The sequence below is a fragment of the Chiloscyllium plagiosum genome, chromosome 13 (genome assembly GCF_004010195.1).
Source record: "Chiloscyllium plagiosum isolate BGI_BamShark_2017 chromosome 13, ASM401019v2, whole genome shotgun sequence".
NCBI lineage: Eukaryota > Metazoa > Chordata > Chondrichthyes > Orectolobiformes > Hemiscylliidae > Chiloscyllium > Chiloscyllium plagiosum.
This window is the reverse complement of record NC_057722.1, coordinates 49184775-49211206: the sequence shown is the minus strand read 5'-3', so window position 1 is coordinate 49211206 and position 26432 is coordinate 49184775. Positions and strand designations below refer to the sequence as shown.

General features: G+C 40.3%; 1 protein-coding gene across 4 annotated transcripts in view; it reads right to left on the bottom strand.

The window, feature by feature from the left end:
* The window catches only part of mccc1 (methylcrotonyl-CoA carboxylase subunit), a 78310-nt gene extending 52079 nt beyond the window's left edge, over positions 1-26231 (bottom strand). The window contains exons 1-6 of one of the 4 annotated variants that reach the window (XM_043702346.1): positions 25969-26231; positions 12292-12335; positions 10055-10194; positions 9258-9353; positions 8128-8249; positions 4233-4380 (exon numbers count right to left, since the gene is read on the bottom strand). In XM_043702346.1, the coding sequence (XP_043558281.1) occupies positions 4233-4380; positions 8128-8249; positions 9258-9353; positions 10055-10194; positions 12292-12335; positions 25969-26024 (606 nt within the window). In that variant the 5' untranslated portion in view covers positions 26025-26231. Of the gene's footprint in view, positions 1-4232; positions 4381-8127; positions 8250-9257; positions 9354-10054; positions 10195-12291; positions 12336-21172; positions 21287-25968 lie in introns of those variants that run through there. The other 3 variants (XM_043702344.1, XM_043702345.1, XM_043702347.1) reach the window with 3 other exon arrangements.
* Positions 26232-26432: the final 201 nt, after the last annotated feature.

Below are 26432 nucleotides of genomic sequence, written 5' to 3'. Positions count from 1 at the left end.
GAAAGGGAAAAGGGATAATCCTGGGAATTACAGACCAGTCAGTCTCACGTCTGTGGTGGGTAAAGTATTGGAGAGGATTCTGAGAGACAGGATTTATGACAAGTTAAAAAAGCTATTGTTTGATGAGAGATAGTCAGCGTGGCTATGTGAGGGGCAGGTCATGCCTCACAAACCTTATTGAATTATTTGAGGATGTGACAAAACACTTTGATGAAGGTAGGGTAGTGGATACGGTGTACATGGATTTTAGCAAGGCATTTTATAAGAATCCCCATGGTAAGTTCATTCAGAAAGTAAGGAGCTATGGGACACATGGAAATCTGGCTACTGGATACAGAATTGGCTGGCCCATAGAAGACAGAGGGTGGTGGTAGACGGAAAGTATTCAGCCTGGAGCTTGGTGACCACTCGTGTTCCACAGGGATCAGTTCTGGGACCTCTGCTCTTTATGGTTTTTATAAATGACTTGGATGAGGATGTGGAAGGATGGGTTAGTAAATTTGCCGATGACATGAAGGTTGGTGGATTGAGAGATAGTGTGGAGGGCTGTTGTAGGTTACAACGGGACATCGATAGGATGCAGAACTGGACTGATAAGTGGCAGTTGGAGTTCAACCTGGGAAAGTGTGAAATGATTCACTTTGGAAGTTCAAATTTGAATACAGAATACAGGGTCAAATGCAGAATTCTTGGCAGCGTGGAGGTACAGAGGGATGTTGGGGTCCATGTTCATAGATCCCGGAAAGTTGCCACCTAAGTTGATAGGGTTGTTAAGAAGGCATATGACGCATTGGCTTTCATTAGCAGAGGGATTGAATTTAAGAGCCGCGGGGTTATGCTGCAGCTCTACAGACCTCTGATTAGACCACACTTGGAATATTGTGTTTAGTTCTGGATGCCTCATTATAGGAAGGATGTGGAAGCTTTAGAGAGGGTGCAGAGGAGATTTACCAGGACGCTACTTGCACTGGAGGGCATGTCTTATGAAGGAAGGTTGAGGAAGCTAGGGCTTTTCTCATTGGAGCAACAAAGGGTGAGAGGTGACTTAATAGAGGTGTACAAGATGATGAGAGGCATAGATAGAATGGATAGCCACCCAGGGTGGAAATAGCGAACTTGGAGGGTGGGGGGCATAATTTTAAAGTAATTGGAGGAAGTTTTAAGGAAGATGTCAGAGGTAGGTTCTTTACACAGAAAGTGGTAGGTGCGTGGAGTGCACTGCCAGCAGTGATAGTAGAGACAGATACACTGGGAACATTTAAGCGACTCTTAGATAGGCACATGGAAGATAGTACAATGAAGGTATGTAGGTTAGTCTGATCTTAGAGTAGGATAAAAGAATGGCACAACATTGAGGGCCGAAGGGCCTGTACTGTGCTGTACTGTTTTATGTTCTAAAACTAAGCTGCTCCTTTTAGGATCACCTCTACACTTCGTCTGACTAAGGTTCTGCCCATTAAGACAGTCAAAAATACAAGGGCTATAGTTTTCAACTATGCTTGTGAACCAAAGTATTATTTCCATTGGGTGGCTTCTAAGTGATATGTCAGTTTCACTCAAGGAACTAGTTTAAATTTTAAAAAAATCTAGTAACACCATTGCAGGTATTCAATCTAAGTGTTTAGGGCTGTCGGCCAATCTGCAACCGATCACCATCAAAAATTGGACCTGCACTCCTGGGATACAGGTTAATCTGGAATATGCAATCCTCAGGAAAAAAAGCAGGAATATCTGTGCTCTCCAAACACATACATGAATGAAATTTGGTGTCAATATATCTAAATAAACAAAATTTGCTGAAGTAACAAGGAACTGGATGACAAGTGAATGAGCACATGAAGGTGTGAAAAGAAATTTAAAGTCCATCAACATCTAAGATAGGGAAAAATAATGACGAGTGAATTACGAGAGAGGAGGGGTTATTTTTAAAAACTCTTTAATGGATGTCGAAACCAGCATTTATGGCCCACCCTTAATTGCCTCAGAACTGAGTGGCTTTCTAATCCATTCCTGAGCGTTCTTTGGAGTCAATCACTTGGTTGTGGCTCTGCAGTCCCATATAGGTCAGACGAAGCAAATATTCTCACATAAAGGACATTAGAGAACTCGGGTCCTGAACGATTAGCATGAGCCTCAGGTCCCATGATATTACCACTGTTCTACCAATTCCTCCAAGTGGAACAAAGACTCATCTGTAAAGTGTTATCAAAAAACAAATTCCATGTAGAAATTGGCTACTGGTTGTATAACCATTAAGTGCTATCAATGTACATCCCAAGCAAGGAGACCCAAGACTCCCCTAAAATCGGGGTTCAGCATTTGAGAGACTTGCTGGTTCTGGTGTATGAAAAGACAACTCACTGGTTTGACAACGGGAAGGGTGTCAACAATGGTCTAGCAGCAGAATTCCTGCCACTCCTGGCATCACCTTTCCTTTATACTTTCATGGAACAAGGGCATTACTGTCAAGGTCACCACTGGTGCCCATCCCTAAATGCCCATAAATTAATTGTTTGCTAGGCCATCTTACAGGGTAACTAAAAGTCAACCATATTACACTGTTTCAGGAAGCATTGGTAGGTATATTCTCTCACCGAAAGAATATTCATGAACCAAATGAAATTTTAAACAATAATTGATTATAGTTTCATGATCGCTATTACTGAGACTAGATTTCAATTCTGGATTTTATTAATTGAATTTAAGTTTCCACAAGCTGTCATGGCTGAATTTGAACTAATGTTCTCAGGACATTACCTGCACTTCTAGAATATAAGACATTAACACTATACCACCGTCTCCCCAAAGCTGAAAAAGATTTTTAAAAAAACATACATTGAGGCAGCAAACACCTGCTGGGCTGCTTCAGCCGCAAGACGACATGAGCCTGTTATACACAACCCATGTTAGAACAGGCAGTCCGCTTATTAATATATGCAAGGGATCCAACACTTGTTTTTCACCTGCTCTGAAAAAAGCTCTGACAAATTTAGCTGTGGTCCGAGCACACGAGCAAATCAGTTGCTGCCTGCTGTACTGCTAAGTTACAGTCAGTGTTGCACCTGTCTTACACCAAAAATAAAGACACTCACATACCAATTTCTATCTCTTTACATCATTTGTATCCTATTCAATTTCTCCTGAAGGATATAGGCTATGTTGAACAGAAAACCTTACAGAAAGACCAATAACATTAAACTTAAAATTTAAAAACTTCAATAAATTTAATGAAACACTTTCTCATATATAAATTGCTCACTTCAATAACATTTTGTTTGGATTTTCAAGACATAGTTCCACACTAAGTCCATAGGCTATCTGGAACATTCAGTATCTTGAAAACATTATAAATGGTTAGGAGAAAATAAAGATCTTCAAAAAGTCATTTACAAGCTACTGGAGTGGGCAGAGAGGTGGCAGATTAAGTTTACTGAGGAGAAGTGAGAGGAATAATCTTGGAAATATAAAAAGATTCAAAAAGGGGTACAGGCGCAGAGGGACCGTGCACATATGTTCATAATCTTTAAAGGGGGAAAGACAGGTTGAGAGAGAGCAGTTAATAAAGCAATGGTACCCTAGGCTTTATTAATAGGACCATCGAGTACAAGAGGAAGGACATTATATTGAACTTAGTTTAGAAGGGGTTCAGCCTCATTTGGAGTATTGCCTCTAGTACTGGGCACTGTACGGATATGAAAGCATTAAAGACAATGCAGAATACATTTGCAAGAATGGTTCCAGGGATGAGGAATTTTTGTAATGAAGATGGACTGAAGAAATTGAGATTGTTCAACTGGAAGAACAAAAGGTTGAGAGGAGATCTGGTTTATTCTAAACCTTGAGAGATATGGACAGAGTAAATAAGGAGAAAATGTTTGTACTTGTGAAAAATCAACAGGTGCAGTTTTAAAGTGGTCAATTAAAAAAAAGTGATATGAAGAAAATATTTTTCATGTAGCAAGTGGTAACGGTCTGGAATGCACAGCCTAAAAGTGTGGTGAGACATTCAACTGTGAATTCATTATCTGAGAAGGAAGAATATGCAGGGTTACAGGCGTAGACAGAAGAAAGCAATAGGTCAGATGTGCTTTTGGAGAACCAGTGTACACACAATGAACTGAATGGCTGCCTTATGTGCTATAACAATGTGTGATCTGCATCCCGTACAGTCAAGTACTGTAACCTAAAATAATATTTCACCTATTTATTAATGCATGTTGGCTATGTCTTACCTTGCCACCTCCACCTCGAACTGCTTTTATCATCACAGGATAACCAATTCTACTGGCTTCCCTTTTTAAATGTTGATCAGATTGTTCATCACCATGGTAACCTTTAATGACAGGCACCCCAGCAGCTGACATTATGGCCTTCGAAGTGCTGGATAAAAAAAGTAAAATGCAAATACAAATAAATTGCAGTTCACAGATTTTCCTTTCTTTTTAAGAATTATTCTCATCTTAGCAACCAAATTGTACAGAAATTGTTTATGAATAACTTTGGAAAGAAGAGCACTGGACAGAGCAGAATGGAAGCCCCAGCTCATATTGTCGTGTCATCTCTTTGTTTTCTAACTTTGTTTGTGTACATCTAGATGTAGGATGTTATGCTGGGCAATGGAGTGTTTCTCATTTCAGGTACTCATTATCACTACTGAACACTCTCAGGATGCAGGAGGTTGAAAAGCTCACATTCTACAATAACACCACCGTTCAAATCAAACCTCAGAAAAGTATTCTTTCTACATCCGTAGGATACTTTTATGCCCACTCCAATATACCAAGATCTTTCCAAGACACTTTGATACACTCTGGCCTGGATTTGGAATTAGGATCCTGAAATTAAAACTCAGCGTCTAACCCTCTACACTCACACAGTTCATCAAACTTTCAGTTTAGTTTTACAACCTTGATATAACGCCAACCTTTTGGATGCAATGGATTCCATGCAAAATCACTTTAGGGGTCAAGTGATTACCGACAAACTGCTCAAAGATATTCAAGTTGTTAAATTGACAATTTTCAGCAGAGTGGACATTGGCACATATAAACTGATACGTAAAGAGTGTGATGTATATATATTTTGAAATTATTCATTTTTGAGTTTGTATTTTTGAATTTTGAACTAGTGACATATGGAGCAGTGCGTGTGTCTGAAGGGGTTTAATAATTAACTTGCAAGTATTTCTGTCATGATGATTTCTGTTAAAACATGTTAAGATAGATAGTCTCCAAGAACTGATGAGTTTATCTTTATATTGGGAGAGTTTACAAGTGAAAAAAGTATACAGAGTAGTACATAAGGCTTTCTGATAGAAGATTCTGGACTTGTTTTAAGCTTGGGGGAAATACTCATAGCTTGGATAAACTTTTCAGCTTTAGTTTCAGTTTGGGGGAGTTCTGCAATGTTCTTAGCTGAAAATGGATGTATAAAGCAATTGTATCCGTCAAAGTGAGAAGATAATTTCAATGTTTTTAAACAAAACCTCAGAGTAATGAGTTTAATAATAGGTCCAGACCAGAAATGTTTGGGTAAAACCCCAAAGAGGTTATTAGAATCTGAGAAGAGTTAAGCTCAGGTGCATGAAGGTTCCAGGAAGAGGCCATCAGATTCTCCAGACTGGGAGTTGAAGTCACAGTTAAATTAACACAGTAGAAGTGATAGAGGAGATTCTTTCTGGTGTGAGTACTGAAAATGGGTGCTGTTGAGATCTGTAAAAAAGTGGTTTTGGGATTAACAGGAATACAGTTTTAATAAGTGTTTAGAAATCTTTAAACATGCACTTTACGTAAATAGCTTGGTTTGTTCTATTTTATTGCCATTTATTCTATTTAATAACTGTTTTACTATGAAGCCCAAATGTGCAATATGGCATGCTTATATTTCAGTAAGAGGCTGCTTTGTTTAAAAAAAACCCACAAAATGTGATTTAGCAAGCCAGATTTCAGTTTGGGATCTGACTACTTTTAAAATTCAATCATGATATTTGGGCATTACTGACTAGGCCATCATCTATTGCCCACCACTAATTGTGCAAAAGGCAGTTATGAGTCAACCACATTGCTGTGGATCTAGAGTCACATCTAGCAGACGAGGTGTGAATGGGATATGTGGAACATTCCTTGTACCAGTCCTATTCCAGCCCCCACCCAACTTTCTCCGGCATGTCAATGATACCATCACTTCCCCCTCTCATCAAGAATTATAAAAGTTTATTGATTTCGCTTCCAATTTCCACCCCGCTCTCACTTTCACCTGGTCCATCTCTCACTCCTCCTTTCCCTTCCTCAACATCTCTGTTTATAAGCTGGCCACCAATATCCACCATAAACCCACTGATTTTCCACAGTTATCTTGACAACAGATCCTCACACCCTGCTTCCTGTAAAGACACTATTCCATTCACCCAATTCTTCCCTCTCTGGTGCACCTGTTTTGATGATGCCAACATTGACAAGGGAGCCGCCAATATGTCCATCTTCTTTCTTAATTGAGGATTCCCCAATACTGTTATTGACAGGGTCCTTAGTCGGGTCCGACTCATCTCCCACAATTCGGCCCTCCCCTCCTGTCTTCCCTCCCGTAACAGCGAAAGAGTCCCGCCACCCTCTATCTCACCAGCATCCATATCCAGAGGATCATTAGCTGCCATTTCCACCATCTCCAGTGAAATGCTAACACAAGATACATATTCCCTTGTCAGCCTTCCGCAGGGACCGTTCCCTCCAGAACACCCTGGTCCACTCTTCCTTCATTCTCAATACCCCCAACAGCCTCATGACACCTTCCCCTGCAACTGCAGAAGGTGTAACACCTGCCCATTCCTCCCTCTTCAGTAGCCAAGGCCCCAAACACACCTTCCAGGTGAAGTAGCGTTTTAGCTGCACTTCACACAATCTAGTCTACTGTACTCACTGCTCACAATGTGGTCTCCTCTACATTGGAGAAACAAAGTGTAGACTGGGTGACTGCTCACAGAACACCTACATTGTTCCTGCAAAAACAGAACCCTGAATGTTCAGTTGCATGCGTCTTCAAGATACTATCCTGTTCCCTGGTCAACATCTCTGTATCAGGCTTTTTGCAGTGCTCCAGCAAAGCTCAATGCAAATTGGAAGAACAGCACTTCACTTTCCACCTGGGGACCCTGCAGCCTTCTGATCTCAGTATTGAGTTCAATAACTTTAGGGCTTGAACTCTCCCATGTCCTCACCCCAACTCCCACACATCAGGCCTTGTCATCACATGGTCTGCTATTACACACAACCCATTATTAGCCACAAACAGTTCCCATCAATAGCTATCCATCCTCCTAGCCAGATCGTTATCCACTCCTTTATCTGCCCAACTGTTCTTCTCTCTCTTTGGTCTCTATCCCCACCTATTATTTACTCCTTACCCACTCCCCCTTCCTATCTTCTGCACATACACTGCCTAGCTACTCTCAATTCTGAGGAAGGGTCACTTGATCCAAAAGGTTCACCTCTGACTTCTCTCCACAGATGCAGCAAGATCTGCTGAGTTTTACCAGCTATTTCTGTTTTTGCTTCAGATAAAAATGGCAATTTCTTTCTTTAAGGAACATTAGGGAACTAGATGTGTTTTTCTGACAATCGACAACAATTTCATGGTCATCATTAGAACCTTATTTCCATTTTTTTTTAAATTGAATTCAAATTCCACCATCTGCAACGGCAGGATTTGAACCCATAACCCCAGATCATTACCTCAATCTGTGGATTAATAGTTCAGTCATCGGCTTAATACCACTTGTCCTGAAAATGTAAACACACCTCAAAATATGGTGTTCAATTTTTTTCTAAAACAGACACCTTTGCACAGCTTTCTAAGCTCATCTTTAGACGATGTTTTAACACCACAGGAGAATGCAATTTTCTACTTTTTTCCATTTTATGTAATCACTATGTTAAACAGGTATGTGTGATAAAGCTCCATGGCACAGTGCCTCACATACTATTATTTAGCCTCACAAATAAATGGGCTCTGCCACAGAGATTTCTCATGCTTACTGATAAGATATCTATTAAATCTTAATCATCACTACTTTTCAATCTCTACAAGTGACTTTCTGTTTAATTTCTTATGCAACAAATGCCAATCTCCAACCTCTTGATGCCCATATCTCGAATGGCTGAAGAAGGCGGTCCAATAAAAATGATGCCCTCCTTTTTACATCGTTCTGCAAACTCTGTATTCTCTGAAAGGAATCCATAGCCTGGATGGATGGCCTGCAAGAGATAAATCACAAAATAAAAACAATAAATCACAACAGTAAAGTTGTGTTAGGATTCAGCACTATACTTTTTTTATAAAAAAGAGATGACTCTTTGAGAAATAAAAATGGAACATTAAGAATTAGATAAAAAGACATCTTTTATACCTGGGGAGCCTATTAACTTAGTTGATCTTAGTTATTCTGTCAATCACAGGCAATGTCACCAATATCAAGAGATTGTTAGGAACAGAAACAACCCATTGAATCTCTTCAACTACTTTCCCTTCTTGTTCAATTAGATCACAACATAACCTCATATCCACTCATACCATTATCCATTATTAATTGTCAGCCAAATTTCAACTGACCTAATAATGACATCCTTTTAGGGAAATAAATTCTAAATTTCCATTGACCTCCATATAAAAACTGCTTCCTGGTTGATTTCACTCTAATTTTAGGTATACGCTTTCTGATTCTGCATTCCTCCAACCAGAGGAAACGATTTCTCTTCATCTACCCAACTGAATATTTTTAAGTTACCCCTCAACCTTCTGAACTAAAACAGACACAGTATTACACAGTGTCCTCATCCCGCTAAAGCCTATCTCCCCAAAAGACTAAATTAAGCAGAAAAAAACCAATACAGAATAAGCGCCAAGAAACTACCCCCAATTGAACAGAACTGTAAGTGTCTTAACTTTGAGTTGTTTTGCAAATGAAATGAATCCAGTCAGTACAACACTAGCATGATATACAATTTTACAGAGTATGAATTTTAGTTTATCATTAACAAAAATGAAAAATAGTAATGTTTGTTTATAAAGTAGTTTAATGGTCCACTGTAAATCACATCTATTATATCGCAAAGATCCAAGATTCATAGGATGACCAAGTTTAAGATCTATTCGTCAATTTAACAGAGACAGACAGCCTTATTAATTGTAATATTGCCCAAAGCTAAGCAACAGTACACTTCTCAGCTTTAATCACAACTCACAAAGTTATTCAATAAAATTACCTGGGCAGCTGCTGTTTTAGCGACCCGGATTATCTTTTCCACATTTAGGTAGCTCTGCTGAGAGGCTGCTGGTCCTATGTGGTAAGCTTCGTCAGCCTGATGAATGAGAATGAATTAGTATACAATGGAATATCTTCAATAAATTTGAATCTTTTATTTTGACTTTGCTAAACTTATTACAGCAACAATCTCCATGTCATCACTCTTGGTGTAAAATATTCTGGCAAATGTAATTGCAACTGCTTTTAGAACTAAAGAACTTTAACAAACGATTCCCAAAATCATGCCTGATAAACAATACGATCAATCCCAAAATTTAGCATGTTATCAAAGATAACACATAGCCCTTAATAAAGGTAAAGCAAGAGCAGATTACGCAGGCAACAGACTTTTTACATCTAAGGTAAATATACATTTTTTTAAAATGGAAAATAACAAATCTGAAATCCAGTCTGTGGTGCATAATAGTTAAAACCTGAACTGGAAATGCCTAAAACTATTAGCTATGCACAAAAGAAAGTGATTGTGGAGGTGCAAACAGTAATAGTAGATCAGTTGCTTGTTATACAATGCCATCTGATGGAGTACCATCATTGACTTCATGGTACAATGAACAGCTATTCATTCCCAACTGTCATGGCCCTCCTGTGAAGTTAAATTTAAACCCCTGACTAACTTGTAGCACAGGCATTATTCATTCTGATGAGAAACCAATATTACAGCATTGGATTAATCCATATGAAGAATACATAGATTGAAACAGTTTCACAGATGTGAGCACTGATATCATATCATACCATTGTGACATGCATGGAATTTTTGTCTGCTTCACTGTACACAGCGACAGAACGAACACCCAACTTCTTTGCTGTCCTCATTACCCTGCAGGCAATCTCACCCCGATTCGCAATAAGAATTTTCTCGATTCTGCAAGTGCCTGGAAAAGAAATTAACAATTTATGCAAATAAACTGCTTATAATCATGAACAGACAGCAAACATTTAGAGTCATAGAGATGTACAGCATGGAAACAGACCCTTCGGTCCAACCCGTCCATGCCGACCAGATATCCCAACCCAATCTAGTCCCACCTGCCAGCACCCGGCCCATATCCCTCCAAACCCTTCCTATTCATATACCCATCAAAATGCCTCTTAAATGTTGCAATTGTACCAGCCTCCACCACTTCCTCTGGCAGATCATTCCATACACATACCACCCTCTGCGTGAAAATGTTGCCCTTTAAGTCTCTTTTATATCTTTCCCCTCTCACCCTAAACCTATGCACTCTCGTTCTGGACTCCCCGACCCCAGGGAAAAGACTTTGTCTATTTACCCTATCCATGCCCCTCATAATTTTGTAAACCTCCCTCAGCCTCCGACACTCCAGCCTGTTCAGCCTCTCCCGATAGCTCAAATCCTCCAACCCTGGCAACATCCTTGTAAATCTTTTCTGAACCCTTTCAAGTTTCACAATATCTTTCTGATAGGAAGGAGACCAGAATTTCATGCAATTTCCAACAGTGCCCTAACCAATGTCCTGTACAGCCACAACATGGCCTCCCAACTCCTGTACTCGATACTCTGACCAATAAAAGAAAGCATACCAAACGGCTTCATCACTATCCTATCTACCTGCGACTCCACTCTCAAGGAACTATGAACCTTCACTCCAAGGTTTCTTTGTTCAGCAACACTGCCTAGGACCTTACCATTAAGTATATAAGGCCTGCTAAGATTTGCTTTCCCAAAATGCACACCTCGCATTTATCTGAATTAAACTCCATCTGCCATTTCTCAGCCATTGGCCCATCTGGTCAAGATCCTGTTGTAATCTGAGGTAACCCTCTTCGCTGTCCACTACACCTCCAATTTTGGTGTCATCTGCAAACTTCCCCATGCCAGTTTTCTAGATAATTAGTCTATTTATAGTTTCCTTCTTTGCGTCTTCCTTCTTTCTTATATAGGAGAAATACATTTGCTATCCTCCAGTCTGATGGAACCCTCAGAAACTAGCTAATATTTGGAAACTAACACCAACGAATCTGCGAACTCGAGAATCACCTCTTTTAACAGTCCAGGATGAAGGCCCGCTGAGTATTACCAATGTTTTCTGTTTTAACATTAATTAAAATGGTGACTATTCCCTCACTAAGAGTACCTTCGTTTTGGTAGAATGTAGAGGGTAAATTTTCATTACACCATTAGCTCTTAATTGACTCAAACTTTGGCTGCTATCCAGAAATGAAATGAATGATCTCATAGCTGTTATAACAGTGTTACATGATACCTACAAACAACTCTGAAACCACTAGATCTTTAAATAGTAGGTAGATGTTAAAATCATCACACAGAGTCACAAGAAATTTAAGAGCTCAAAGTTAGACACTGATCAACCCAGTCCCACAACATCAGAAGCTGTAGATTCGACAACCCAGTTGGATGGCTAAGTAATAGAAAATGCGTTAGTTGACAAAATAAGCACTACAGATTTGTTTTTCAAAAGTGAAGTGTGTAATAACTTCTATTTAGTAAAGAACAAAATCTCTGGAGTAGAGCATTTCTTTAAAATTAAACTTCAATCTGCTATACTGGTTACCAATAGATTGATAGGTTACAGTCTGCAAGCAAAAACAAAAAGGAGGTGGGCACCTGCCAAGTAAATCCAGGCTGTCAGGATCTTAGACAGATCCATAGCCATTACTTAAAACGTTTATATTTTTGGCCCCAAGGACACGTCTTTCCCTGTAATGCAGAAGTACATAACTTCATTCAAAATTGCATGGAATACTGGATTTTAAACATTAGGAAATATATCCATTAACTACAGTCAGAACTCTTCCTAACCAACTAATCACTTACTATGTTATAGTGTATTGACACTGCTCCAAATAACAACCTTTCTTTACAACAATTGGAGATCAGCATTCTAAACTCAATGTACATAACCAGGAGGATAAATGTAAATTACATAATGATTGCACCTTGGCAAAATGCATCTGTGAAGCCACCATAATTAAAGAAAAAATAATACCTGTTGAAGCGTTTCTTAAGAAGGCCGGTGCACAAAGCCATTGCCTATGTAGGAAACAGAATTAAATTAACCAGAAACAATACAAATAATACCCATTTTCTTAGTAGGTAATGCAAATCAGAACCTGCTAGAGGTATGGTGTCTCAGAACATGCAACCTCAGGTCGTATGTGTGAGATTTTGGATCTTGCGAATTTTCAAGAGGGGTGACTTGACAGTTTGGTAAACCACTCAGAGCATGAAAAAAGACAAGTGCACAAAGCCAATAACTAGTTGGCATGTAAGAATGCAACACCTAGCTGAGATATTGTTTCATCTAATAAAATAACTATGCACTGCAGCTTAAAAATTGCTCAGTTTCCAAACATTGACAGTTTTCTGATAGCTGGATATGAGACACTATACCTGTATTTACAAAAAACCATTGGAGTGCAGAAGTTCATACAACAACAGGCTTAAGAGCATGAAATGTTTAGAAACAATACACTCTATGTTTAATCTAGTACAAATAAATCTGAAAAGCTAAATCTTCATAGCAGTCAGTTTATGCTTTATTTTCCAGGAAATATGAGTTTTCATGAACTTACCATTGCCTTTGTTATATATTATTTAAAGGTACTGGTGTTCCAGAAACCAGGAAAGTAAACCAGCAAATGAATGACTCCGTGAAAAGATCAATACGTTCAGAACGATTTAGTATCAAAAGGCAGAAAATGGATTATAAAACTAAATTGTGCTCAATCTACATCGATTAACCAGCTTAACATTTAGAACTATATTCTACAAAACAAATTTTAATGCCATACAGTACAGATGTCATAGAATGAAAAAATAATTTGGCACATAAAGGGGTCACTTGATCTGCCTGTGCCAGCTCTTCATTAGAGCTATCCAATGAACCCACATATCTGTTCCTTCCCCCAAAAGTCCAGTATCTTTTTCCTTTCAAGTATTTATCCAATTTTCTTTTGAATGATAATATAGAAACTGCATTTATCATGATTCTTTCAGACATCATATTCCTGATCACAACTACTTGCTGTGTAAAATTATGTTTCCTCATCCTAGCCCTCGCTTTTTTTGCAATCACATTAAAATTGGTGTCCTCTCGTAACAGGTATCAACTTGTTTCCCATATAGCATTAGTTCTCATGTAATGACTGTTCAATCAATTATTTCCTTTTTGGCAAAAATAAATAATCTCTAATAAACACGAACAGTAGATGACAATAAAGACTGAGGCCACTATGTTCATATGCTGACATCAACAAATTATATGGCTCCATATAAAACCTATCAATGATGTTTTTCAGAAAATACAAATTGTTTGAAACCCTTCAGATGAAGGTAGGCAAGGCAACAGTGGTTGTTCTGATGTTGTGCTCATTAGCTAAAAGGATTCAGATACAACATGTGATGGTTGGCCCCATCACAAAAATAAGGTGTATCAACAAGTATGCAAAATTCGAAGGCAGTCCACATCAGGCAGCTGTCTTTCTCATGTCAAGATGGACCAAACAGATTGAGAAAAGTTTCTTAACATCTTTGCTGGAGAGTAGGATCCTAACATCAAATATGAATGAAATCAACATTCACCATGCCAACTGCTTGTTCATTCTCCAGCATTAGTGAATCATCCTCAATTGTCATGGGTTGTACAATTTATTTTGTCTAGATAACTAATGTATCGTTATCTAAAGTGGTGTTCCTTAAACATAATAAACTGTCTTAAAATTCTTCATGAATAGTCAACTGCCTATATTAAGTAACTGTGGCCCCGAAGATCCAAACTCCACCACTCTGGTTTTATTAGAATAAATAAATACAAAACAGTAGAAAGTCAATAACCATTCATTACTTTGAAGAGCTCCATCGCATCTCCTTTTATCAAAAACAAAAGATCAGTCAGTGCTTTGTGATGTTTGCTGTTTGTCCAGTGCTATCTCAATGCAAATCTTTCTTTTCTTCAAATTACCTCTCCTCATTCTTTCTACAAAATGGATCACTTCACCATTGTGTTAAATTTCACCTGCTGTGGTGCTCATTCATTCCGCCAGTCTGTCTACAGCCCTCCTGAAGTCTATTATTATCATCTCTTAAATATATTTGAAAGTTTTGTATCATCTATAAACTTTGAAATTATTCTCTGTGTACCCAAATTCAGATAAATTCTTTCTGCTCCTTAGCCAATTTTATATCCATGTCGTTATTGCCTCTGTGTGGACAGGAATGGGGACTGCAGAGAGGATGAGCTGATTGACACAGCACCCTGGTGTAGAGAGCCATTCAGGTGAAGAGAGAGAAGAGAATATTGTAATTAAAGATAGTATAGTTAGGGGCATAGACAGTGTTCTCTGTGACCAGGATTGAGAGCCCCGAAGGTTGTATTGGCTGCCTGGTGCTTAGGTTTGGGATATCTCATCTGGGCTGCAGAGGAACTTGAAGTGGGAGGGTAAAGATCCAGTGGTCATGGTCCACGTAGGTACCAACGACATAGATAAAAACAGGGCAGAGATTCTGCTAAGGGAGTCTGAATAGCTGGGAGCTAAATTAGAAAGTAGAACTAATAAGGTAATAATCTCTGGATTACTACCTGACCCATGAGCTAATTGGCACAGGATTAACAAGATTAAGCAGGTAGATGCATAGCTCAAAGATTGGTGTGGGAAAAATGGGTTTGAATTCGTGGGACATTGGCACCAGTACTGGGGAAGAAGGGACCTGTTCCGATGGGATGGTCTTCATCTGATCAGTGCTGGGACCACAGTCCTAGTGAATTGTATAACTAGGGGTATAGGAAAAAGTGAGGACTGCAGATGCTGGAGATCAGAGTCGAGAGTGGGGTGCTCGAAAAGCACAGCAGATCAGGCAGCATCCAAGGAGCAGAAGAATCGATGTTCTGAGCAAAGGCCCTTCATCAGGAATGAGGCTTGTAAGATGAGAGGGTGGAAAGCTAAATGAGGAGGGGGTGTGGGGCTGGGGGACAGGTAACTGAGAGTGCGATAGGTAGACAGAGGTGGGAGTAACGGGGGGAGGGATCAGATAGGTCGGAGGAGGATGGAGTGGATAGGTGGAAAGGAAGATGCACAGTTAGGAGAGGTCATGAGGGTTTTAACTAGGAATATTGAGACAGGGCTTTAAATTAAATGGGAGGGGGAGGCATGGAGTTTTAGGGAAAATTAGAAAACCCAAACTAAAAGAGGAAGTTAGACTGCAGAACTTAGGAGAGGTTATTAAAATCTCCAGCACAAACACAAATAGGACAGAGTATCTGGAAAGGGTTAGCAATCAAACTTCAAGCATACTGGACAAACAAATGACAATGAGAAGAGGGAGAGTTAACTCAAGGTGTTATATCTGAATTCACGCACTATAAGGAATAAGGTAAATGAGCTTGTAGCGCAGATAGAAATTTGCGGGTATGACGTGGTTTGTGTCACAGAGACGTGGCTGCAAGGGGATCAGAATTGGGAGCTGAATATTCAACATCCTATCGAAAAGATAGACAGGTGGGTAATGGAGGTGGGGTTGTCCCATTAGTAAGAATTGAAATTAAATTAATAGTAAGAAATGAAGTAGGGTCAGATAGTGTAGAACCTGTATGGGTAGAATTGATGAACCGGAAAAGGAAGAAAAACTATAGATGAAAGTCATGTATAGGTCTCCAAACAGTAGTCAGGAGTTGGGGCGGAAGATACACCAGGAGATGGAAAAGATGAAGGAAAGCCAAAGTTACAGTGATCAGGAGGGATTTCAATAGGCAGGTGATTGGAAAAATCAGGTTGGTAGTGGTTCGCAAGAAAAGGAATTCTGGGATGTCTACGAGATGGCTTTTTGGAGCAACTTGTGATGGAGCCCATGAGGGAACAGGCAATACTGGATTTAGAACAGGCAATACTGAATCTCCTCGGCCCTGAAGCTCCTCAGCCGTGTCCTGAAGCAGACTCGCTACCACAGCCACATCTCCTTCTTCAACGCCTACCTACAGAACCGACACACCGCCAAATCCTCACCAGCCGATGCCTGAAGGAAGAACGCCTCATCTTCCACCTTGGGACCCTCCAGCCACATGAGATCAATGTGGATTTCACGAGTTTTCTCATTTCCCCTTCCTCCACCTTATCACAGATCCAACCTTCCAACTCGGCACCGCCCTCTTGACCTATCCATCTTCATTCCCACCTATCCACTCCATCCTCCTTTCTGACCTCGTACCTTCACCCCCAACTTCATCTACTTATTGCATTCTCAGCTACCTTCCTGCAGCCCCACCCCTCTCCCATTTATCTCTCAACCCCCTTGGGCCACCCCCGCATTCCTGATGAAGAACTTATGCTCGGAACGTTGATTCTCCTGCCTCCTGCTCCGCGGATGCTGCCTGACCTGCTGTGCTTTTCCAGCACCACACTCTGACTCAATACTGGATTTAGTGTTGTGTAATGAGGCAGACTTGATAAGGGAGTTTAAGGTGAAGGAACCCTTACGAAGCAGTGATCATAACATGATCGAATTTACTCTGCAATTTGAGAGGGAGAAGATAGAATGAGAGATAACAGTATTTCAGCTGAATAAAGGCAACTACAGAGGAATGAGGGAGGTGCTGGGGAGAACTGACTGGGACAGGAGCCCAGCAGGAAAGATAGTGGAACAGCAATGCCAGAAGTTTCTTGAAGTAATTCAGGAGACACAGCAGAGATTCATCCTGAGGAAAAAGAAGCATGATACAGGAAGGATGAGGAACCATGGATGACTAGCGAAGTCAGGGATAGCATAAAAGCAAAAGAGAAAGCACATAAAGTAGAGAAGAACTGTGCGAAACCAGAGGATTGGGTAGCTTACAAAGACCAACAGAGGACAAAGAAGAAATGAGGAGGGAGAAGTTTAAATATGAGAGTAAGCTAGCCAGTAATAAAAAGGAAGACTGCAAAGGTTTCTTTAGATATATCAAGGGCAAAAGAGAGGCAAAAGTGGACATTGGGCCGCTGGAAAATGACGCCAGAGAGATAGTAGTGGGTACAAAAAACGGCTGAGGAACTGATTACTTACGTCTGTCATCACAGTGGAAGACACGAATAATTCCTCAAAAATTCAACAGAGTGAGGGGGTAGAGCTGAATATGGTGGCCATCACCATGGAGAAGATGCTAGAAAAACTGAATGGCCTGAAGGTGAATAAATCACCTGGAGCAGATGGACTACACTCCAGAGTTCTAAGGGATATAACGGAGGTGTTAGCGGTAATCTTTCAGGAATCACTAGAATCAGGGAGGACCCAGAGGACTGGAAAATCGCTAACATAATACCCCTGTTTAATAAGGGAGTAAGGCAGAAGACAGAAATGTATCGACCAGTTAGCCTAACCTCAGTCATGGGTAAGATCCTGGAATCCATAGTGAAGGATCAGATTTCTGAATACCTGGAAGTGTATGGTAAAATAGCAGAGTTTTAAAGGTCTTAATTACTAAGGCTTTTATCAAGGGTAGGTCATGCCTGACAAACCTTCTAGAATTCCTTAAGGAAATAACAAGCGGATTAGACCAGGGAGAACCAATGGATGTTAGCTACCTGGAATTCAGGAAGGCCTTTGGCAAAGTGCCACAAAGGCATCTGCCACTAAGATAAGGACTCATGGTGTTAGAGGCAAAATGCTCGCATGGATGGAGATGTGGCTGTCTGGCAAAAAGCATCAAGTGGGGATAAAAGGGTCCTTCTCAGGGTGGCAGTCGGTGACAAGTGGTGCTCTGCAAGGGTCAGTGTTGGGACCACAACTTTTCACTTTTTACATTAATGATCTCGATGAAGGAACTGAGGGCATCCTGGCTAAGTTTGCAGGTGATACAAAAATAGGTAGAGGGACAGGTAGCATTGACAAGGCAGGAAGGCTGCAGAAGGATTTGGACAGGTTTGGAGAGTGGGCAAAGAAGTGATAGATGGAGTACAAGGTGGGAAAGTGTGAGGTCATGCACCTTGGTAGGAAGAATAGAGGCATGGACTATTTTCTAAATGGTGAGAAAATTCAGAAGTCTGAAGTGCAAAACGACTTGGTCATTCTAGTTCAGGATTCTCTCAAGGTAAACATGCAGGTTGAGTCAATAGTTAGGAAGGCAAATGCAATGATGACATTTATTTTGAGTGCGCTTGAATATAAAAGCAGGGATGTGGCTCTGGTCAGGCCACATTTGGAGTATTGTGCACAGTTTTGGGCTCCATATCTCAGGAAGAATGTAATGGCCCTGGAGAGTGTTCAGAGGAGATTCATGAGAATGGTCCCTGGAATGAACAGCTTAGCATATGAGGAACATTTGAGGACTCTGGATCTATACTCAATGGAGTTTAGAAGGATAATGGGGGGGATCTAATTGAGACTTACAGAATCTGAATGGCCTGGACAGAGTGGATGTTGGGAAGATGTTTCTAATGATAGGAGAGACGAGAACCCGAGGGCACAGCCTTCGAGTAAAGGGAAGACCATTTAGAACAGAGACAAGGAGAAACTTATCAGCCAGAGAGTGGTGAACCTATGGAATTCACTGCCACAGAAGACTGTGGGAGCCAAGTCATTGAATATATTTAAGATGTAAATAGATAGGTTCTTGATTGTAAAGGGGATCAAGGGTTACAGGGAGAAAGCAGGAGAATGGGGTTGAGAAACTCATCAGCCATGATTGAATGGTGGAGCAGACTTGATGGTCTGAATGGCATAATTTCTGCTCCTATGTCTTTTAGTCTTAAAGGTCTTAATCACTCAAGCTTTTATTTTGCTGATACTCCAGTCCATGGGCAACACCCACAAAGCCAAGAAGCATTAAAAAACTAAGACAATAGTGCCCACAATATTTTTCTCACTAACCAAGGATGAATCCCAGTGGAAATGAGGGATTATGAACACTTTTTACAATCATTTATTAACCTGTTTTATGTTATCCAAATTCACTATTCGCTTTTCCTTTTCTGCTACATTGACAGCATCCTTTTCCATAATGTGGACAGGTGCACAGTACTCACTCAGTACCTCAACCATATCTTTATGAGAACTCCTTTTTGGTCAGAATTCCACTATCAAAAGGACATGGTTAAGAACTATAAAGAACAGATCATTCTTTAACATCACTATTCTTCATTCACAAAAGTATCATTAAAAGTTAATAATGAATAAAACAAACTACAATTTAAGAACACAAACACAGTCTATATTTAAGTGCTGTATACGATTTTAGAAGAACAAGATGTTACTCTATTCACTTATAGTGGAGTTTTGTTACAGTAGAGTGTATTCATGGTAACTTCAATCCGAGTACATTTTTGCATGCTTTCACTTTCAACAATATTAATTTATTAGACTAATTTATTCAATTTAAAATCTATTTCTTGTGCACTAAATCTAGATTCACCATTCAATATCAACTCATGATTTATATTTAACACACTATTTCGATTTTAAAGCAACACATTAAACCCTTTTCTGGTAGGTGCTAAAATAAATTTTATTTGATGTGAGTTAGAAAGTCATTGGCTGAAAACTAACCATGAGCCAGCAGCTGTGTCAAGTGACAAGATTTACACAACTGGCTTCATAAGATATATTGAATGTAGTTTATACACATAATTGCTGAAGTTTGTCTGCAAGAGGAATTCCAAAAACAAACCCTCCTAATCAATGCAGCCTTAGCTCAATGGTGGCATAGCATCCTCAATTTTCCTTTTCTCTGTAACAAAGGCTTAATCCCAGTGGAAATGAGGGACTGTGAATGCTGTCACTTTTTAACAACTTCTTAACCTATTTTAAAGAGTCATACAGCAGGGAAATAGACCTTCCAGTCCACCCGATCCATGCTGACTGTAATCCCAAACTGAATTAGTCCCACCTGCCTGCACTTGGCCCATATCCCTCCAAACATTTCTTATTCGTTTATTTATCTAAATGAATTTTAAAGGTTGTAACTTTTTAAAGGTTGCATCACCACTTCCTCTGCGAGTTTTTTCCACACAACTGTTTACGAAAAAAATTTCCACTCGTGTTTTTCAAATCTTTTGCCTCTCACCTTAAAAAATCAGCCCCCCCCCCCAAAAAAAAATCCCTGGTCTTGAAATCCCTCACTAAAAGACATCTGCCATTGACTTTATCAACACCCTTCATGATTTTATAAACCTCTACAATGTCACCGCTCAACCTCCTGTGATCCAGTGAAAAAGAAAGTCCCAGCCTATTCAGCCTCTTCCCATAATTCAAAACCTCCGTTCAGGTCCTATCAATTTATTTATCTTTATATTTTCTAAGAACTCCAGCACTTCCTCTTCTGTGATGTGAACTGTTTCCAAAACAACAATATTTATTTCCCTGACTTTTCCAGCCTCCACTTCTTTATCCACAATAAAATCTGATACAAAATACTCATTTAATATCTCTCCCATTTCCTGAGGTTCAACACAAATATGACTTACATGATCTTTAAAGGATCCTACTCTCTCTCTAGTTGTTCTCTTGCTCTTCATGTACTTGTAGAGTTTCTTTGGATTATCTTTAACCTTATTTGCCAAGGCTATCTCATAACTTCTCTACAGCTTCCTGATCTCCATTTTAAGAATGATGCTACACTCTTTTTCCTGTTCGAGATTTATTTGAACCCAGTTGTCTAAATCTATGATTCCTTTTTGTTCTTGACTAGAACTTGAATATCTTTATTTGTTCATTGTTCTCTAATTTTTATTTTTATTTACCCATTGAGGCTCTTGATGTTTATATATTACTTGCGATTTATTTTCATAATCAATTTTCTTCTTCTGTATTAGTTTTTGAGTAATCTGCTGGTTCCTAAAACATGCCCAATTCTCTGGTCTACCAATAATTTTCACTACTTTATCTGCCTTTGTCTTTTTATTTACCTGATTGCCTTTGTTGTCTATGGGTAGTTCATTCTTCTCATTGAGTCCTCCTTTCTGATGAGAATAAAGTTTTGTTTTGAGTTATGAAATACCTGCTCTGTTCCTTAAAAGTGGAGTTGCAGGTAGACAGGATGATGAAGATGGCATTTGGCATACTTGCCTTCACTGGTCAGAACACTGAGTATAGGAGTTGGCATGTCACATTGCAGCTGTACAGGACATCGGTGAAGCCATGCTTAGAATACTGTGTTTAATTCTGGTCACCCTTCTAAAGGGAGGATGTTGCGAACAAAAGATTTACAAGAATCTGCCAGGTCTGGAGGATTTGAGTTATAGGCAGAGCATGTATACCATGGGGATTTTTTGCCCATGAAGCGTCGGATGCCAAGGGATGACCTTAAAAATGTTTGTAAAATCATGAGAGGTATGGAAAGGGTGAATAGCCATGGAATTTTTCCTAGGGTGGGGGAGTCCAGAACTAGAGGGCACAGGTTTAAGATGAGAGGGGAAAGATTTAAAAAGGACCAGAGGGGTAACTTTTTCATGCAGAGAGTGGTACGTGAATGGAATTAGCTGCCAGAGGGAGTGGTGAAGGCTGGTACAATTACAACACTTAAAAGCCATGATGTGGAAGTGCCAGTGTTGGACTGGGATGGACAAAATTGAAAATCGCACAACACCAGGTTATAGTCCAACAGGTTTATTTGGAAGTATAGTTTTCGGAGTACTGCTCTTTTATCAGGTAGCGGTGGAGCAGGATCATAAGACACAGAATTTATAGCAAACGATCACAGTCTCATGCATGCAACTGATACGATATATTGAACAGCAAGAAACCTGCAACCCATCCTAAAAGACAAAGGACTTAACAGCAATCTAGGTTTGTTCAACATATCATATCACTTGTGTGACACTGTAATCTTTTGCTCTAAATTCTGTGTCTTAAAATTCTGCTCCACAGCTACCTGAAGCTCCAAAAGCTAGTACTTACAACAAACCTGCTGTTGTGTGGTTTTTAAACTTAAAAAGCATCAGAGGAACTTAATGTCTTTCAATTATAAGTTATATATCCAGGTAATGAATTAAATAATTGTTGAATTACAACAGAGCCATTATTTTTAAAACTTACAATAAGTTTGACATTTCACATTTTTCAGGCCAGTAAGGCTACTTAATGTTAATTACAAATGTACGCTAGGAAAATCCCACTTATATTTCAGTCAACAATGTCTAACTTCTTCAAATGTTTTTACTGCAAGCCTAACAGTGCATGTGTGGAAGTTCAATTCTGAATTACTCATTGTTTGGAACCAGAGATGCTTCCACAACTCATCCTTTGGAGAAGCATAGGATCATTTACCACAATTTCTAGACGTTCACATTATGCTGAACATATTATTCTGAATTCCAAATGCTGCTAACTGTCCCAATGGAATAATTACATCAAATGCAGATAGCTTCATCATTGCCACTGCAAAGTTTGAGCCAGCCTAAGCTAACATTTCAGAAGAGTACTTAAAAAGTTCCAGACTGTTGGAAGTGCTGAAGTTATGATTAGTTATCAAACAAAGATTCTCACTGTTCTATTAAATGGATGCATCAGCTTTAATCTGGAATTTTGCTTGGAAGATAACAGCACAACTGCAACAGGTGGAAGACAAATTTTTATTCTAATGTACTCTTGGAAAACAGTGTTCCAATGGCTGAAGTATCACAGTCAACAGTCTTTTGATTCAATTGGATTTGATTTGATTCATTATTGTCACATGTATCGAGGTATAGTAAAAACATTTGTTTTGTGTTCAGTCCAGAAGATTATACCATACAAAGCATATTGGGGTAATAGAACAGAGCAAAGAATACAAAAGATGCACAGACAGCAAGATCAACATTAAATTTAACATTTGAGAGGTCCATTCAGAAGTCTAATAACAGTAGGGAAGAAGCTATTCTTGAATCTATTTGCATGTCTATACAAACTTTTATATCTTCTGCCCGGCAGAAGAACGAGATAAGAGATGTTAGACTAGAAAGGATCGAGGTTAGTTACGAACAAGTGTTATCAATTCTAGAAGGAGTGAAAGTAAACAAGTTCCCTGGGCCGGATGGGATTTATCCTAGGATTCTCTGAAAGCTAGGGAGGAGATGGCGGAGCCTTTGGCTTTGATCTTTGAGTCATCATTGTCTACAGGTTTCGTACCAGAGGACTGGAGGATTGCAAATGTTGTGCCCTCTTTCAAGAAGGGCACTAGAGATGACCCAGGTAATTATGGGCCAGTGAGCCTTACTTCTGTTGTAGGAAAGGTTTTGGAAAGGATGATAAAAGATAGGATTTATTATTATCTTGCAAGCAACAATTTGATTTCAGATAGTCAACATGGTTTCGTCAAGGGCAGGTCATGTCTCACAAACCTCATTGAGTTTTTTGAGAAGGTAACCAAGCATGTGGATGAGGGTAGGGCAGTTGACATGGTGAACATGGACTTCAGTAAAGCTTTTGATATTGTTCCACTTGGTAGACTGTTGGAGAAAGTGCAGAGGCATGGGAGTGAGGGTGATTTAGCAGTATGGATTAGAAACTGACTTTCTGAAAGAAGGCAGCGAGTGGTAGTTGATGGAAAATATTCAGCCTGCAGTCCGGTTACAAGTGGTGTCCCACAAGTGGGACCACTGGTGTTGTCATTTTTATAATAGGTGGATGGGTTAGAAAGTTTGCAGATGACACTAAAATTGGTGGAGTAATGGACAGTGTGGAAGAATGTCGCAGGTTAGAGAGTTTTGAGAAGATTTGTAGCTCAGGTTGAGGTTCTGGATGTTGGTTTGTTTGCTGAACTGTAAGGTTTTCAGATGTTTTGTCACCATACTAGGTAACATCTTCAGTGAGCCTCCGGACGAAGCACTGCTGATGATTCCTGCTTTCTATTTGTGTTTCTTTGGGTTAGTGATGTCATTTCCTGTGGTGTAACCTAGTTTGGTGATTAAATGCCTGAAAGTGAACCTTCCAGCTCGGTAAGCAAACCTACATCCAGAATGTTGCAGGTTGCAGGGAGACTTGGATAAACTGCAGAAGTGGGCTGAGAAGTGGCAAATGGAGTTCAATTGAGCTAAATGTGAGGTGATTCACTTTGGGAAGAATAACAGGAAGGCAGAATACTGGGTCAATGGAAAAATTATTGGAAGTGTCGACGTGCAGAGGGATCTTGGAGTCCATGTGTGTAGATCCCTTAAAGTTGCCACCCAAGTTGATAGTGCTGTTGAGAAGGCATACGTTGTGTTAGGTTTTATTGGCAGAGGGATTGAGTTCCGGAGCTGTAATATCATGCTGCAACTATACAAAATGCTAATGTGCACTCACTTGGAATATTGTGTACATTCTGGTCGCCCCATTACAGGAAGGATGTGGAAGCATTGAAAAAAGTGAAGCGGAGATTTACCAGGATGTTGCCTGGACTGGAGGGAAGGTCTTACAAGGAAAGACTGAAAGACTTGGGTCTGCTCTCATTGGAAAGAAGAAGGCTAAGAGGGGACTTGATAGAGATATACAAGATAATCAGAAGATTAGATAGGGTAGATAGTGAAAATCTTTTTCCTAGGATGATGATAGCAGCTTGTACAAGGGGGCATAACTACAAATTGAGGGGTGATAGATTTAAGACAGATATCAGAGGCAGGTTCTGTACTCAGAGTGGTAAGCGTGTGGAATGCCCTCCCTGCCAATGTAGTTAACTCAGTTACATTAGGGAGATTTAAACAATCCTTGGATAAGCACATGGATGATGATGGAAGAGTGGAGGGGGATGAGCTTATATTAATTTACATTTCGGTGCGACATCGAGGGCCGAACGGCCTGTTCTGCACTGTATTGTTCTATGTTCTATAACTGGGGTGGGATGGGTGTTTGATTATGTTGGTTGCTTTCCATGGTAGCGGGAAGTATACATGAAGTAAAAAGATGGAAAGATGGTTTGCGTACTGGACTGGGCCACGTTCACAACTGTCTGTAGTTTCTTGTGGTCTTGGGAAGAGCAATTGTCAAACCATGCAATGATACATCCGGTTGAATGCTTTCTATGGTACCTCGATAAAAATTTGTTCAGAGTCCTTGGGGACGTGCTGAATTTCCTTAGCATCCTGAGGAAGTAAAGACGTTATTGTGCTTTCTTAACCATTGCATTGACATGGGTGCACCAGGACTGATTGTTGGCAATCATCACTCCCAGGAACTTGATGCTCTTGACCATCTCCACCTTTGGAAACAGAGGCATGCCCTCCACTCCCTTCTTGAAGTCAATGACTAGCTCCTTCGTTTTACTGACATTGATGGAGAGGTTGTTGTCTTTACACCATGCCACTAAGCACTAAATCTCTTTCTTGTATTCTGTCTTGTCATTATTTGAGATCCCGACAATAGTGGTGACAGGGCAGCAAATTTGGAGCATATAAGGAATAGAGTGGGGGCAGGGGAGCTGAGTATGCAGTGTTGCAGGATGGTGGTGTGGAGGATTATGGTGTTTGTCGCCTATTCTTACTGATTGCAGTCTATGGGTCAGGAAGTCAAGGATCTATTCAAAGAGGGAGAGGGAGCCGAGACCAAGGTCTTAGAGTTTAGGGGTGAGTTTATTTGGAGCTCACAGTTAAAACTTTTCATTTCTTCCTCAAAACAGGGGAATGATAGCACAGAATGTGCCGTGTGGATTGTCCACTACTCCATAATGACCTGAAATTACAACCCCAAACCGTTCTGAAACAAGATGAATCCCGAACTCTTCCCCTACCCCCCTCCCCAAAACACTCACTGCCTGCAGCTTCTCCGGGCCCACTGGAGACCCCGCTCTCTCACCGCCGCCGCCATGATGGCACCGCGAGCTGCGCGATCAGATTTGTTAACGGGAACTAAACCGTCCCTCGAGCGGGAGCACTCGAACCGACCGGCGCCGCTGCACCCTCCGTTGATCAATAAATAGATTAAAAATAAAAACAATTCGTCTTTGCCCTTGATCCGGCTCTAAGTCCTCTCGCCGACCCGTACGGCAGCCGCTGCCAAATAACCAATCAGCATTGACTACGGGAAGGGGCCGAAACTGGTTGGCCAATCAGGTTTGGAGGTTCTCGGACAGAAGCGTTCAAGGTCCTAACGCCGGTTCCCCAGCACCCGCCAGACCCCCACACCCACTCTCCCCTTCCCCTCACCCCCCTTCCTCTCCCCTTCCCCTCACCCCACACTCCCCTTCCCCTCACCCCACACTCCCCTTCCCCTCAC